Source organism: Equus caballus, chromosome 27 (genome assembly GCF_041296265.1).
Source record: "Equus caballus isolate H_3958 breed thoroughbred chromosome 27, TB-T2T, whole genome shotgun sequence".
Classification (NCBI taxonomy): domain Eukaryota; kingdom Metazoa; phylum Chordata; class Mammalia; order Perissodactyla; family Equidae; genus Equus; species Equus caballus.
The window spans coordinates 17891842-17909322 of NC_091710.1; the positions used below are offsets into that span (position 1 = coordinate 17891842).

The 17481-nt window shown below is 44.2% G+C and overlaps 1 protein-coding gene across 1 annotated transcript; it reads left to right on the top strand.

Moving 5' to 3' along the window:
- Nucleotides 1-580: 580 nt before the first annotated feature.
- On the top strand, nt 581-791 carry LOC138921124 (protein FAM240B-like). The gene has a single exon (XM_070253538.1). It carries the CDS (start codon nt 581-583, stop codon nt 725-727), a length of 147 nt encoding a protein of 48 aa, XP_070109639.1. The 3' UTR covers nt 728-791.
- Nucleotides 792-17481: the final 16690 nt, after the last annotated feature.

Sequence of the window (17481 nt, forward strand, 5' to 3'; positions counted from 1 at the left end):
ATTATCATACAAATATAAAATGAACATGTGTCAAATATTTTATTTAACTTATGAATTAATGAGAAAACTAGTAAGATATTACAACTGATTCGAGGACAATCCAAAAAAACACACATGTACTGGCAATCAGGAATACTAAGATGAATTGATAAATAGCTGAAAATTGGTTGATATCCACAGGGATATTAACTGCATTCCACTGGACAAAATTTATTTGAATCTCTATCTTCAATAATCATTTGCATTACTATATTTTGTCCATAATTTACAGAGTTGTAAAGTAGCTTGAATATGATGAAAGAGGCAGGCCCTTATTGAATCAGGTAATCTGGAAGGGTTATTAGATAGCCTTTTTATCTTAGTTCATGTCAGAATTTTTCACAATATTTTCTGACATAACCATTATTATTCTATTTGTAGTTGAGGAAACAAAATCATAGTGACCGTGTGATTTGTCTACAGTCAGAAAATATGTAACTGACAGTGTCTGGATTCAAACTCATCTTTCTTTCATGCCTCCAAAAGTAGAGTGGCTTTATTTGAAGGACTGGGATTTGTTTTCTCTTTTATTTTTCAGGGGATGAACAATCAATACATCCGTCGTGAAGTCTTCTGCTGTGAAACTTGTCACGAGCTCAAAAGCTTCTGGGAAAAAGAAATTAGCAAACAGACTTGTTACCAGGAGCTGGAGGAAGATCGCCAGGGAAGGAGCGCCCTGAAAAGGTAGGTGGATTGTTTCTCTTCTATTTTTTTTAAAGTAGATTTCCTCAGAAATATACCAGATGTGAACATGGGGAGAACGCACTATTTTCGTTACTCGCTGTTCTAAGAATGAAGATGTTGGATGTGGTATGGTCAAGCTGGTGCAGCCACAAGAAGAAGGAGAATGAGGCCTGGAAGGAAAAAGTTTGTTATACTCATAGGTCTCAGAGAGGGGTGACCACACACCATGCAGGGCCACAGCGGAAGCATCGGGTCTTGGCCAGGTGGCAGAAGCAAGGGGAAAGTCTAAGGCATAGCCTTTATTTGCGTTTCCAAGAGAAAGACAAGGCAGGGCAGAGTAACCAGCTTACGGCTGGCTGGTTTGAACAGTTTCCAAAGGCTTTGGGCTGTAGATGTGGTCTCCAGTTGTCTGGCACCTGGCCTGGCCCTGGAATGATTTCAGGAAGGGGAATTATGGCTTCCTGTGTGAGAGGTAGATAACGAGGTGGGTGGGGTCACAGACTTGGGATTGGTTGACATGCTCGAAGCCAAGCCCTTTGCTATTTCTAAGAAAGCGTTAGCACCGGGAAGGGCATTTTTTTCCTGGCCACCAAGCTTTTTAAGATGTCAAAATATGATAAAATATAGAAAATTAAAGACATGACTGATTCATCCACTCACTCAGACTTGCCACCATGTATACCAGGGTTTCTCAACCTGAGCGCCATTGACATTTAGGGCCTTATAATTCTTTCTTATGGGGGATATCCTGTGCTTTGCAAGATGTTTAGCAGCATCCTTCAAAATGTTAGACATGTGTAGGACTCCTCTCCCCCATTGCAACAACTGAAAACAACCTGACTTGGCCAAAGGTTCCCTGGAGGGCAAAGTCATCCCTGATTGAGAACCACTGACACAGACATGAAGGAGCCTTTTTTTATAAAAACAAAAATGAGGTTCCGTTATTTATATTTTGATAAACTCAAAAAATCTCTTCCTTACCCCATCCCTTTTGCCATCCCCAGCACATGAAGTTACACTAAGTTTCAGGGTTAGGTCAACAGATATGTGTAAGTGTGAGAGAGCCCATGTCTGAGATGATACATATTCAGATTCTTGGAGGAAGGATAATGTAGTCTTCCCCTCACTGCCAAGTGAACTTGGTGTTCTAACCAAAGGAGTCTGCTGAGACGGGAGCATTTACTTTTACGAGAAGACGTGTCACATGTGTCAACATCACTTTGACTGAAAGGGCCAGCCCCTGCCCTCCCACACACAGCGCCTTGAAGTAGACAGCTCAGCTCAGCTCGTCCGGGACTGTCCAGATTCCCTGTCCCTAAAGAGGGAACAGCCCAGCCAGGCTGTCTGTTGCTAAGATGTCCACTCACAAGTGGCAGCTGTGTGTTCTGCTGGACAGCAAGACACGGTGCCTCCACATTTCTGAGCTGAAAACATATGTAATTCACATGTGTTGAACCAACATTGACTTCTAAAAACCTTTCTTAAGCCCCTGGGGAGAAATAACCTCTTCCCCAGAGAAGAGCTCTGGTGTCATTTCAGCTGCATTCCTGGTTGTCTGTCGAGCAAAACCAGGCTTCTCTACTGGCTAGAAGAGTCACATGCTAGAGCATCCAGTCCTGCAGGTGCCAGGGGAGCAAGGAGAGTCAGTGGCGTGGCCCCTGCCATCTTCCTCCCCAGTCCTGACCCACAAGCTCACTGAGAGCCAGGTCCCAGCATGGGCCCTGTACTGCATCCTCCTTTCCAGAAGCCCTGGGATGCAGAACTAAAAGCAAAATTTGCAATATTATCTGATATTTGTCAAAATATATATACAATCTATCTGTATGTTTAGGAAAAATATTAGAAGAAAATACAGAGATACTAAGGTTATTTTGACTGGTTGAATGGCAGATTTCATATGTATGTGCTCTCCTATTTTTTCCAAAGTTTCTACAATGATACTGCGCCATTTTATAATTAGGAAAAAAAATCTTAAAAAAAGGCAACCTATAATAGTCCATAGAACAAATACATTAATTCTCCAGGCTCCCACTTGCCCCAGAAATGACCCCCTTCAAAGTCTGGAGCACTTTTCTCTTCCTTCTATAGCCAAGAGAATAAATCTTCAAAATGTGCTTATCCTGAAACATTTCATCATTGTGTCCCCCAAATGAACGCTCAAAGACGTGGACAGAGCCACTGCTCTGCTCGGAGCAGAGGAAGATCAAGGGGCCCAGGAGCAGAGGCAGCTTCCTACGGTCCCTGCTCTATTCCTGTCTCACTTACCAGAGCTGTTGCCCTTAACAACTGTGAATAAAAACCCAACAGCCTTCTTAATTTGGTAAACAATGAAAGAAAACCTAGTGGTTTTGTTATTATTTTTGCTAAAAAACAAAAATAAAACAAAAAACATCCACATATATCTCAGATGAACCAGACGTTTTCAAACCAAAACCAGAAAGTTGGAACATTTGCTCAAATCCTGCAGATCTGAGTAAACGGTCTGAAACACTGCCCTAACAGAGTCATCTCTCGGTGCACTGCAGACCAGGGAGTGCCACGGACCCCAGGGCGCCATTTCAGCCCCACGGGCTGTGCCTCCCCAAACACCAGTACACACAAGCATACACGCCCAACAAACACAGAACACTCACTCACTCTTTTATTCTAACCTCCATTTGTAAAAGGCAGATTCACATCACTGTGCAATCAAGAAATGTTCTAAGTGAGCAGTAGAAGACAAAAACCTCAAATTTTCCACCAACCTCTTTGCTGATAGGACAAAGCCAGTATTGCCTTATTCCTCTCTCCCTGCTGCACTGACCCTCAAGGACTTGAGCCAAAGCTGTGTGAGTGGAAACAGGTGTTTTGCCGTGGGCATGCGCATAAGCACTCACCGGCAGGTTCGCTGACTGGGAGGAAAGCAGCCAGAGCTGCAGAGAATCCCTTTACCCTGGTGACTGGTGTACCTGGCAGAGGGCCTGGAGGTGAGACACAAGGCTCCAGAGCTGGAAACCCCTTACTCTCTGAGTCTGGCCACAAAGAAGCAAGACAACAGGGATGGGCTTGGTCCCCTGCAGGAGTTGCAAACTGTTTGCAAATAATTGATTGAGGCAATTTGAGACAAGTCAAGGGCAGTGTAGCTATGATGACCAAACCTCCTGGTTTGTTGGGACAGTCCAGGAGTACACCTGTGTTCCATTATAATTATGGATTGCACTCCCTTTAATTTTCAGATCTATTGAGTTTACATGGTAAATTATATGGACACCTAAATCTAAACGCCAGCCTGTAACTGTAACTGAGAAGCTGCACAGTGCTTATACGAAAAAATAACAGTTAACTGCCAGAAGTACAGTCTTCAAACTACCTCTTCAGAATTTAGCAGAACTCACAGTGCCAGGTCGACACCAAATCTGGTGGGCTTGAGTGGGGAGAAGGGTTTAGCAGCCTCACCCACTCGCCTCCCTCTGTTCCGATTCCTGCCTGTCAAGTGTCATTCAGGATGCTTTCAGCTGCAGGCACCAAATATCAACCTTATCACCTCCCAGTCAGAGGAAATCATTATTCAAAATTTTTATAAGATAAGACTTAGCCTACAAAGAATAATCAGTGAGAAAAATTTTAGTTCAATTTTTCATTCAAACTGAGGGGTGGGGAATGTGGCTGGTGAGCTGAGTTGGTCAGATGGGCCTGCTGAGGCCGCCAGCCTGGGCTGAGTCACGACCAGACCCGCTGGAGGGCAGCAGGTCACAGGGAAACCAGGATCAGGCCCCTCTCTCTGTTACCACAGAGAGACTGCTGTGAAGGCATGTGCGCTCCTGTGCAGGAGCAGGGGCAGCACAGTCACCATCTGACCTTCATATTAAACAAAAGAGCAGAGGTTAAGATTGGAGCACAGAGATCCGAGATGAGAATCAGGAGCTCAGTGAACCATCAGTTCCTGGTGACAGGGCTTACTTCACTACTCTCTGTTACTTATTGGGGGAGCCGCAGAAGTGCTCTGCTCGGGCTCCTTCAAGACAACTTGCAGTGGGAGCACAGCTGACTGAGAGCTCCAGCTGCCGCCTTCCTGGATCTGCCGTTGCCTCCAAGCTGAGGCCACACTTACCCCTGACTGCTCCTGGCCAATGATGAACATGGCAGGGGTACCAGACCTGGGCAGTTCCTGTACCACAGCCCTCCTCAGGTGGGCAGCTGTGCTCAGGGCCTCCCCCTCAGCCCAGCCCCAACTTTCTCAAAACTGTGCTTGGTGTGGGCTATTCCCACCCAGGCCCTCCTTCCTTTTCTCTCTCCTTTCACAGCTGTCAGACCAGCATGGAAGTCAGAAGGCTGTCCCTTACCACTTCAGTTCCTTCCCCACTTTATTTTTCATGGGTGGTTCCTCCAAATTAGATCCCTGGAGGACCCAAACTGACACATATATTTCGTGCCTAGAATGTGATAGAAAAAACCTATTTATGACCCAATTGATCTTCACTGTTTCCAAGTAAAGACATTACAATTCTGGCTTAAGAACCTCACGAAAAATACCCCGCTTTCTAGTCAAACCCTATACTTGTCAAGGAGAATCTGTGTTTCTAGATATTGACTGCAACTCCTCCACAAGTCGAATAAATCTGGAACAATAAATAGTAAACATTGTTTGGTTTCTAATTGAAAAGTGAGGTCCATATTTCTAAGCTTAAGGAAAACATGTTCGCTTAATGATATTGCATTGCTCCTCTGCTGTCTGAGTCGGTACATCAATTTTCCAGCATTATCTTCCTCATGCTGACCTTTCTTCCTAGAAAATAAAAAGTCCACATATGCACTTGTATTCAGCAGTTTACTGAGAACCTGAAGATAAAGGGAAGCAACACAGTGATGAAAGATATTGATCAGAAGGGGGCAGCGAACAATCTAAATATTCATAAAACAGGGTTTAAAGGGAACTTGGGTAGATAGAGCCCTGAATCCCTCACCATCTGCCAATAAATAGTGACATAACTGCTATAAAAAGTGAATAACTGTGTCATAAACCCCAGATTCCTAAATTCTGTTGCTGGAATAAATTTGTCATTCCAAATGTGTTAATTCGGGTCCTCTAGGCAGCAGAGGGCAAGGCCAGATTAGATAGGTGTGAGAGTTACTGGGGGAAGCACCTGTGAGAGAAAAATAAGGAGGATCTTGTACTGTGCTTTAAATATATGACAATTGGATCTCTGCAGAAAAAATGTATACACGTATATTCATCCATAAGTTTAGTACAAATTTTACTGGTGTAAAGGATGTGTAGTGCACAATTTAAAAATACAATAGCCCCCGTCATCTGTGATTCCACTTTCCTCAGTTTCAGTTACCTGCCATCAACCACAGTCCAAAAATAGTAAATGGAAAATTCCAGAAATAAACAATTCATAAGTTTTAAATTGCACACCATTCTGCGTAGCATGCTGAAATCTCATGCCGTCCTGCTCTGTCCTGCCCAGGACGTGAATCCTCCCTCTGTCCAGTGGATCCATACTGTACACGCTACCCGCCCCTTAGTTACTCAGTATCCATCTCAGTTATCAGATTGACTGTCGCAGTGTCAGTGTTTGTATTCAAATAACCCTTATTTTACTTAATAATGGCCCCAAAGCACAAGAGTAGTGATGCTGGCAATTTTGACATGACAAAGAGAAGCCATAAAGTGCATCCTTTAAGTGAAAAGGTAAAAGTTCTCAGCTTAATGAGGAAAGAAAAAAACACTATCCTGAGGTTGCTAAAATCTATGGTAACTTTTATTACAGTATAGTGTCATAATTATGCTATTGTATTATCAATTATTATTGTTAATCTGTTACTGTGCCTAATTTATAAGTTAAACTTTATCATAGGTATGTATGTATAGGAAAAACATGGTAGATATAGGCTTCAGTACTATCCATGGTTTCAGGTATCCACCGGGGGTCTTGGAACATAAACCCTGAGGATAAGGGGGGATGCCTGCGATAAGAAAATGCACAATGCTGTTTATTGTAAATTCCATATAGCCAACTGATTCTCACAGTATGCTTTTATTGGTTTTTGTCAACCTGTTGTATCTATAGCCAACGTATGGTTGCAATTCAACCATGATTCAACAAAATCAGACTGTGAATAAATGCTTAATTACTATCCAATTCAGAAAATAAATCAGATCATTAAAGATACTAGTTTTCAAGTACTGGAAGAATATTTCCACAATTTTTGTTATTCTTCTTCTTCACAATGTAATAGCTATGGACACATCACACTTCTAAATTTAATCTGCATTAAGATTTTCTCCATCACTTTCTTAAGTCTAGATGAGGGGTCAAGAAATACTTTCTATAAAGGACGAGGTAGTAAATATTTTGGGGGCCATGTGGTCTTGTTGCAATTACTCAACTCTGCCATTGTTGTGTGAAAGCAGACTGAGACAATATGTAAACAAATAGGCAGGGCTATATTCCAATAAAAATTTATTTGCAAAAACAAGCAACTGCTTAGATTTGGCCTAAGGACAAATCTTTTGTCTAGACAACGAACAAAAGAATAAATCAAGCCTCTATAGTGTTTATATTATAGTGTTTGCCAACTCTCCTGAAGTAAATAGTCCCACCATGGTCTACTCCAAGTTACCAAGATGACATCAGTGGAGATGAGTTGAGAAGAGATGTATGGCCGTAGCACCCCATCACATAGCACTGTCGCCATACAGATATCAGAGACCTACATAACCTGAGGAGCATAGATTACTGTGAAATGTAGTAAAATAATTAGGCAGTGAGGAATTTTCCATAGTTCTTGTCTTTTTCATATAATTTAATTATAAGTTTGTATAATTTACATTTTTTTCCTCCCCAAAGCCCCAGTGCATGGCTGAATATCCTAATTTTAAGTCCTTCTAGTTCTTCTATGTGAGCCGCCACCACAGCATGGCAACTGACAAACAGGTGGTATGGTTCTGGGCTGGGAACCAAACCCAGGCTGCTGAAGCAGTGAGCCCTGAACTTTAATCACTAGGCCATCAGAACTGGCCCATGTGTAATTTACTTTTAATAATGTCTGCATTTAATAACCAGCTCACAAAATTCCTAAGCAATTGATAGTTGCCCTCACAAACTAATAGCATACCACTAGGAGGGAGCCAGACAAGTTAAGGCAAGTCATCAGACTGGGGTGCAGGTCTGAACTCCGTGAAGGAGAAAGAGAAGGAAGTAGGACTGGGTAGACAGCAGGGCAGACCTAATAAAGGTTTGGGCAGACTAGTGGGGAGTCCTAAGTCAGCTGTTAAAGAAGTCCTGTACCTTCAGAGATGGGCCTGACCTACCACTGCCACGCGCAGTCGCCGGCTGAGAGCAGTCCAAGGAGGTGTGGCCTCAGTGTGAATGCCTAGGCAGATGCAGGTGGGAAATCGGGTGTCCTCCCCACAGCAGGACCTCTGAGTGGCCCACTTTCATGCCCACCACACCAGTGAAAAGGGAAAACTGCTTTAATTAATGAATGAATCCACATTATATTAAGAAGCCCCTCAAGTTCAGGGAAACATGCAGGCAGCAGCCCTTGTTGGTCAGCTTTAAAAGATCCCAGGTGACGACAGTCATGTACTTTTGGAGGTGGACTTAGGGAAGCTTTCAGAGATGCTTAACAAGGAGAGCTTGTGGGCCTGGTATTCTCCAGGTTAGAGAGGTCGATTACAAATTAAAATACAGGATGAATACGTAATAACCATATTGAAGAAACATAACTAAGAAAATTCCTAATAGGTGGATATCAACAGAAGGTCATATAACTCAATCAGTCGTCACTCCTTAAGTAGAGTGTGCAAGGACCCATGTGTGAGGCAGCTGCCACCAACGCCAGAGCAGCAGCCCCACGCCTTATCTCCCCTTTCAAACAGGCAAGTGATTTTTTTACGTCATTCACTTTTATTTAAAGTTGAGGTGGAATGAGGATGATAACCAATGTCTTAGCAATATTCCCCATGCTCCTAATTCTTCTTTCAATGTTTCAACTTTCAATCTTTGATTGCTAACGTGCTTAAGCAACAACCACCACCAAACAAGAGGCCAATGCTCCAGATTCTTTCCGTTCTTTCTGGGGCTCATAATTGAGCAGAGTTTTAAGTGAGAATTTTCCAGGAGCCAATTTGGTAATGCGTGCCTAGAGTCTTCAAAAAATTTATACCCTCTCAGTTATTCACCTCTGGGAGTCTCTCCAAGGAAAATAGACTAGTATAGGGTGACTGCATAATCTCACTCATTTATGAGTGAAAAGCTAAGTTTGAATCCAGTAATTTTCCTTTATTCTTTATTATGTATTATGATTTTCCTGCAATAGCATGCATTACTTTGCTTTAGCATTGTTACGAACTGAATCATCTCCCCTCAAAATTCCTATGTCCCTACTGCCAGTACTTCAGAACGTGGCGCTATTTGGGGATAGGACCTTTAAAAGAGGTGACTTAGTAAAACGAGACTTTTAAAGTGGGCCTGTAATCCACTCTGACCAGTGTCCTGATAAAATGGAAATTGAATACACAGAGAGACAACAGGGACGCACACGTGGAGGAAAGGCCACATGTGGATGGAGTTAGAAAGCTGTCGACATGCCCAGGAGAGAGGCCTGGGGAGAAGCCAAGCATGCTGGCTTTCTGATCTCCGTCCAGTCTCCAGCACTGTGAGAAACAAATGTCTGTTGTTAAGCCGCCCAGGCGGTGTTGTTCTGTTCTGGCAGCCGAGCAGACTAGAGCTGGAGCTCTAATTCATCCAAAAAACATTTATCCCATCTTTTCATTTTCATTATTCCTAGGAAACTAGCACAAATGTATATAATTTTTAAATTCAAGCATCACAAAAGGGTGTATATTTAGAAGTGAGTTTCCTTCCCACTTACTTCCTAGGCCTGCCATCCAGAGAAAACTGCCATCCCCACTTTCTTGTATATCTCTCCCCAAAAACTCCAGTTTGAATAAGCAAAAAAATATGTATCCTGTATTTTTATGTAAAATGAGACTATACTATCTTCACTATTGTGCACCTTACCTTTTCAACTTAGTCTACCTTAGGAGTTTCTGTATCAATGCATTTAGTTCTTCTTCAATGTTTCCCATTGCAACAATGCAATAATTCATGGAACCAATTGCGTGAAAGGACAGTTAGGTGGTTTTTCATTTTCTGGCTTTACAATTTTGTAACAAGTACACTTGTACACACATTTTTGCATACATGGATAAGTATTATGTGATAAGTTCATAGAAATGAAAAAATAGGTCAAAGGATAAAATTTTTTAAAATTTTGATGGCTATTGCCTTCTTGTTTTGCAGAGAGGTTGTGTTAATTTAAACTCCCACCCTGAGTATGGAAGTGCCAATTTCCACAGTCACCAACACTGTGTGTTGTCAAATTCTTAATCATTCCTAATCTCACTGGTGGAAATGGCATCTTACTGTTTTAAATGGAATTTAATTAATTACAAGTTTGGTTGAGATCTTTTCACATGTGTAAGAAACAGCTGGATTTCTTCTTTCGGGCTGCCTATTTATAGCCTGTGCCCTTCTGAGTCTAGGGTTTCTTTGTCTTAAGCGATTTATCACTGTTCATTTCTGTCCTTTTTGTATACAGTTCTATAAGTTTTGACAAATGCTGGGGGTTGTGTATCACCGTAATCAAGATACAGAACAGCCCCACCACACGAAAAATTCCCTCCTGCTGCTCCTTTATGGCTAATTCCTCCGCCAGCTTCGCATCCCTGGCAGCTGTTGTCTGCTCTCTAGTTTTGCCTTTTCTAGAATGTCATAAATGAATTATACAGTATGTAGTTTTTGAGTCTGGCTGTTTTCACTTAGCAAAATGTATTTGGGATTAATTCTTATCGTTGTGTGTATCAATCACCCATTCCTTCTCCTTGCTGAGTACTATTCTAGTGTATGGACATATCACAACTTGGTGATCCATCCCCCAGTTGAAGGAAATTTAGGTTATTTCCACTTTTTTTGCTGCCTATGAGTAAAACTGTTATGCACATTCACATACAGGTTTCTGTGTGAACATAAGTTTCCATTTCTCTTGAGTAAATGCCCAGGGCTGAGATCACTGGGTCATATGATACACGTGTGGGTACCTGTATAAGAAACTGCCAGGCTGTTTTCCAGACTGACTGTACCATTTTGCATTTCCACAGAACGCAAGAGAGTTCCAGTTACTCAGCATCCTTGCCAACACCTGGTTTGGGTTTTATTGTGAGAGTTTCTTCGGCTTTGTTGAGTTTGGTTTTTGTTTGGATCTTTTTGGTTTTGGGTTTGGGAGGGTTTTTTTGGTCTTTTTGTTTTGGTCATTCTGTGAGGTGTTTTGGTCATTCTGGAGGACCTGGAAGATGATACTGCCTCTGTGTCCTCTATGGCTTCCACAGCTTCTGGGACTGAGTCATCATTCACTCTGTCCTCTGCCTTCTCAGAAGTCCCTCCAGGAGACCTAACACCATCCCCCCCATCTGACCCTTCCCCACCGCCCCCCTCCGTTCTCTCACCTAACCCAACGACACCCTTAGCTGACTTTCTTTCACCCTCACCACCGGGTCACTCTATGCCACCAGAGCCTTTTCCTCCCTTGGAGTCCAAATTCCCAGCAGACCATTCCCCACCCCAACCCCTTGCCCTTCCCCCTCTCCCACCACATGACACCCAGGCAATGGATCCTATTCTCCAACCAGAGGCCACTCTGTCTCTGAATACGATCTTCTCTCTTGACCGCACCCTTTCCCAAGATATTAACCCCTTACCAAATTTGTCCCAGATAATGAATCCCAATGACTCACTGGCTTGTCATCACGCACCACCAAGCCTGTCTGTCTCACCACCGACAAACCACCCTTTAACTGTGACTCAATCTAAATCGGTTTCCATCTTATTGAAGTCTGTTCCAGAGAACTCATCTCCAGATAGCCCTGGTGGGTCGTCCACTTATATCCCAACAATCAGAGGCACTGACCATTCAAGCCTGTCAATTTCAGAATTATCCTGGTGGCAAGCTTGTGCCAAAGACTTGTTCTTAGCACCTTCCACCTTGGCACCATGTGATTTTAATCGAGAGTTTCTTGCCCTCCATTCTTCAGAGTCCTCTCGGGAGAGACACCCTACAGCTAACCTTATAGAGCCTGGTAACCTCTCATTTCTCAGCCCTCATGTCCTGGCACTCCTGGAGAGACAAGTCCGAAAGAGGAGTGATTTCCTGATGTGGAAGGAAAAGGAGAAGGAGAAGGGTTCTTTTCCAAAAAAACTTAGGCCAGGCTACCCACTAAATCCTTCGGGGAAAATGTCAGAGTCAAATGCTGATGATTGTGACTCAGCATTCTCCCTTCCTTTTTGGAGCAGTGCAGACAAACCAAAGGAGCTGCACATGCATGAGCAGCCCCCACGGACGCCAGGGGAATGGATGAGCCCGGCCCGGGAGAGAGCAGCAGAGCACGGCCAGACTCCGCAAGGCTCGGCTCTGCGCAGGCAGGCGCGGCTCACCAACGCCTCCCAGGACTGAGACCCAGCAGCCCCGCGCTCCCTCCCCTCGGGCGGTGGACTGCGGACAGCGACAGGGACACCCTCCTGGGAGAACTCCTGGGGCCCCGCCCACACGCTGCTTCGGACCTCCGCGGAGCGGCAAGGTGCGCTGACACGGACGCAGGGTCCCCACTACGCTCGCTCTCGGGGAACTGCAGCCTCCTCGGGTTTGACTTGAATGGCACACCCGAAACCATGCAACGCCTACAAGAAAACATAGGCAGTATGCTCTTTGACATCAGTCTTAGCAGCCTATTTTCAAGTACCACGTCTGACTGGGCAATGCAAACAAAACACAAAAGGAACAAATGGGACTGCATCAAAGTCAAAAAAAAATCTTCTGCACGGCAAAGGAAACCATCCACAAAACCAAAACACGACCTAACAACTGGGAGAAGATACCTGCAAACCATATATCGGATAAGGGGTTTATATCCAAAATACAGAAAGAACTCACCCAGCTCAACAACAACAAAGACCAACAACACAATTAAAAAGACGGGCAAAAGATCTGAGCAGTGATCTCTCCAAAGAAGACATACGGATGGCCAACAGGCATATGGAAAGGTGCTCAACATCATTAGCGATCAGAGAAATGCAAATCAAAACTACAAGGAGAGGTCACCTTACTCTGCTCAGAATGGCTCTAATTAAGGAGACAAGAGACAAGTGTCAGAGAGGATGTGGAGAGAAGGGAACTCTCCTACACTGCTGGTGGGAGTGCAGTCTGGTGCAGCCACTATGGAAAGCAGTATGGAGTATCCTCGGAAAACTAAGAATACATCTACCATATATATGATCCAGCTAGCCCACTGCTGGGTATTTATCCAAAGAACTTGAAAACACCAATGCAGAAAGACACATGCACCCCTAGGTTCACCGCAGCATTATTCACAACAGCCAAAACTTGGAAGCAACCTAGGTGCCCATCAAGGGAAGAATGGATAAAGAATACGTGGTACGTATACACAATGGAATGCTACTCAGCCCTAAGAAATGATGAGATCCGGCCATTTGTGACAACGTGGATGGACCTTGAGGGTATTATGTGAAGTGAAATAAACCAGAGGGAGAAAGTCAAACACCGTGTGATCTCACTCATAAGTAGAAGTGAAAAACAATGACAAACACACACAGAGCAATGGAGATTGGATTGGTGGTTACCAGAGGGGAAGGGGGGAGGGGAGAGAGCCAAAGGGGCGATGAGGCTTACATGTGAGGTGAGGGACTATAATTAGTTTTCAGGTAGTCAGAAGTTTGTGTGTTCTAATCATGTTGGGGTCAAGGTTGTGACTTCTCTTTAGCAACCGATGTAAATTTTGTCTGGCACCTCCCAACGTCAGACTCTCTCTTACCTTTTCTTTACTCCCAAGGGAGTTCTTGTGAACAACTCAGCGATGGACAGGCACCTAAGCTCGACGGTAAGGATGACCTAGAAGGGAAGAAAAACCCACACAAGCTGAAATTTAGGTTGTTATGTTCATTTCCTTATCTGGGCTGTGCTTCAGATATGACATTAAAACAGGGCATGAGGAGACTTTGTTAATGAATTTACCCTGGTGTGAAAGTGGTTTTACTGGGTCCCCAAATGGATATGGCATGGTGTCCCTGGGTGGATATTTGTGTCACCTTGATGAAGAAGTTAGTTTCCCAATTCTCTTCTCCTCCTCCCACCCCTCACACACACACAAATACACACACGCACATTTTTCATACTTTGAGTTTCCTTTGTCAAAAGCCCCTGAACACTGTGGTTAAAGGGAAAATACTGTGAAGCTGATGAACAATTTATGTTGAGGGTGCGGTCCTTGAACTCTCTGAGAGAGGAAAATTATCCTGACATTTACCTCCTTTTTACTTAGGATTCATCTAATTGCGTCTCTCCAATAGGACTATGAAACAATCAAGTTCCACATACAAACCAGTTGTCGTAACCTGAGAACGAGGAAAAACCCAAGTTTGCAGAAATGGAGATCTTTGTGGCTTTGTCAGGATTAAGCTTTCACTGCGTCAGCCTCACTCCCCATTCAGTTTAAAACCTGTCCTTTGCTGAGCTTAAAGAAATAATATAAAGGCTCTTCTAGGTACGGTTTTTAAAAGGCACAATTGATGAAATCTTCAAATTGACAGCATAGCACTTGCTTTGAGGTCCAAGTGACTTGAACACTCAACCTTCGGGTCCAAAGTCAGATGTGCTAACACTGTGCCAGGAAGTCACAGACACCAACCCTTTTCATATATTTAACGTATGCTAATTTCTCAGTTGCCAAGTTCGGTATTTACTATCTATGTGTCCAGACAGTTTGGGATTCCTTCTAGGCTCCTTGTCCTTTCATCAGGAGGATGTACAAAAGCAAGATGAAAAGGTGGGAAAAGTAGAGAAAAACTTAGAGCAGACTTGTGGATGGGGGCTCAGGGAATACTTGCCTTTAGCAACCGCAAACAACCAGCTCTCCCTGGGGCTTTTGAGGCTCTGGCTACGCTCTGAGCTGGTCCCGCCCTTTTTCCAGGACTTCTGGTTCCAGCTGCCATTGAGCTTTACTCAGAAGGAATGTGAGGTGGGACGGGGAGAGTTCCCTTTGGCAAGGGAGCGTCCTAAGGACCAGAAGGCGCCTGGGGGAATTTCTACCCACGGGGGAAATGGGAGAGGAGCCAATGGAAGCAAACGCTTGGAGTCGTTTGTCTTCCCAGGAGCGGGTGTTTGGGAGCAGCCTGGGTTCTTAGCTGGAGCCCTGTCCTATTTGGGGGACACAAAGTGGCCTGGGGACCCAACCTGTCCACTCCCTCGCTTCCTACCTTCACGTTCCTGAGAATGGCCTGCAGGACTGACTCCCCATGTCATCTGCCCAGGGAGGGTCATGCTTGACCCTCCCTCCCTCCCTCCCATCCCTACGTTCAGATGCCTGGAATTTAGCTGGAGCTCTGAGCGTCCTGGGTCTTCTGTAAAGAGAAACGTGGGCACTGCTGTGGGAATGGGCTCTCTGTGTGGTGGCTTCGCTTCTGAAGGTTTTCTTCTCTTTAGAGTGACCCTAAGAGCAGTTTTCCTAATTTGTTTCCCAAACATTTCCATAATCCTAATAAGTCTGACATACACATACACAGACACACACACACACACACCATGTTCTAGGATGTCCAAGCACTGTTTTAGTTGCTGGTGACAGGTCAGAGAACAAACGAGACCCAGCTTTCAGGGAGGCATCAGTCTCAGAATGTACCTGAAGATATTTGACACCTGACAGGCACAAAACATAGGGAAGCCTGAGGAGACGATGATGTCTGGATAGGGCTTCTCTTCCTTCTAGCCCTTCATACAAGAGTGTACTAGAGTCACACCTATGAAGATGACTTTGGTTTTTCTCTATTTTATTTTATTTTAGCGTGTGTGTGAGTGAGGAAGATTGGCCCTGAGCTAAGATCTGTTGCCAATCTTCCTCTTTTTTTTTTCTCCCCAAAGCCCCAGTACATAGTTGTATATCCTACTTGTAAGTTAGTCTAGTTTTTCTACGTAGGACGCTGCCACAGCATGGCTTGACAGGTGGTGGGCAGGTCCACGCCCAGGATCCGAACAGGCAAAGCCCAGGCCACGGAAGCAGAGTGCTCGAACTTAACCACTATGTCACTGGCCGGCCCCTCTCTCTATTTTAAAAAGAGGATGATTGCTACTTTCTTTTCCTCTTAAAGAGTAAAATATGATTTTTTTTAAATACAGGAAATTTGGAGGAGAAAAGTTAAAATTACCCATAATCAAACATCTCAGAGAAATCAAGGCTGTTGTGGTGATGTGTAGCTTCCCTCGTATTTTTCTATATCTGTATATCCTGAAACATTGCTTTCTTATAAAAAATTTTTTTGTACAACAATTTCCCCAGTAGTACTATACTGACAGGTATTACCTATACATTTAATGTGTATTTTCAAAAGAGCTTTATGAAAGGAAGGAGGGAGGGAGGCAAGGAGGGAGGAAAGAAACTCAAGAGAGAAAGAAAAAGGTTTCCAACTGGCTACCCCAGTGGAGAGCCCAGTACACTTCCCATCGCAAAATCCTGTACAGCCTGATAGCCAGGAACCGCAACCAGTGTTGCCTTCCCAGGGTTCTTGGCTTACATTCATTCCACATTTCTGGGTGCAGGACATTGAATTGGTTTCTTTTCCAGAAAATCTGAAAGATTCCTCATTAGTCATTCGGGTATTAGATCATTTGAAAAATGGAAATTTCCAAAACAATTAAGTCACACAAGTTTTTTTTTTTTACCCCCAAGAAAAGAGATTTCTGGTGTGAAGCATGTAGAAGCTTCTCTCATTAAAACCCCTGGAAAGAGGCGGCTGGGCCTTATCGGGGAGTCCATAAGCTGTGCTGGTTGTGGCTCCTCCCCCTAGTGAAATCCAGTTCTTCTTCCTCTTCTGCTTCGAGCCAAAAGCCCTGCACATTGTAGGGACTGAGAAGACATTGAAGCTACTTAGAGAGGAAGGAAAGCAACTCAACTCTAGCCAAGAAGAATGTGAAATTGCCCATGGTTGCAAGGGCTTCTAGGAGCAACCAACTGGTTTCCTGGGCCCTTCGTTACCCACTAGCCTCGGAATCGTCAGACTGAGAGCAGGTTCCAAGGTGTCCTTTAGGCTCTGCTAGTTTCAGCTCTGCACAGGTGGAGCGTCTGCAGCATTTTCTCCAACCCAGTGGGGCACAATTTGGGACACACTGCTGCTTCCTACATCAGGGCCACGGGCCACCTGACCCTCAGTTCTTGCCTCTGCAGAACCGAGATGCAGAAATCTTTGGTTTCTGGGACTGAGACACGGGTCCTTGATCCTCTTTAGTTACGTAAGGGGCTCCTGGAGCCTCTGGAACTGTCCAGCAACTGACGGACAAGAAATGAAACTAGGGGTGGGATTCAGGGTTCTGGCCCAGAGTCTCCTGTTCTTCCAGTTGAGATGGGACTGAATGAGGATGCCAACCCACTAGGATGAGCCTTGGGAGCAAAATGTAAGGGGGTGTCTAAAACCTCAGTAATCAACATCAATAATATTTTAGTTGTGATGAAATACACGCAACATAAAATTTTCCACTGGGACCATTTTTAGGTGTACGGTTCAGTGGCATTAAGTACATTCATACTGTCATGCAACCACCACTACCATCCATCCACACAACTCTTTGCATTTTGCAAAACTGAAACAAACTCCCCATTCCCCTCTGCCCTAGCCCCTGGCAACCACGCTTCTACTTTCTGTCTCTGTT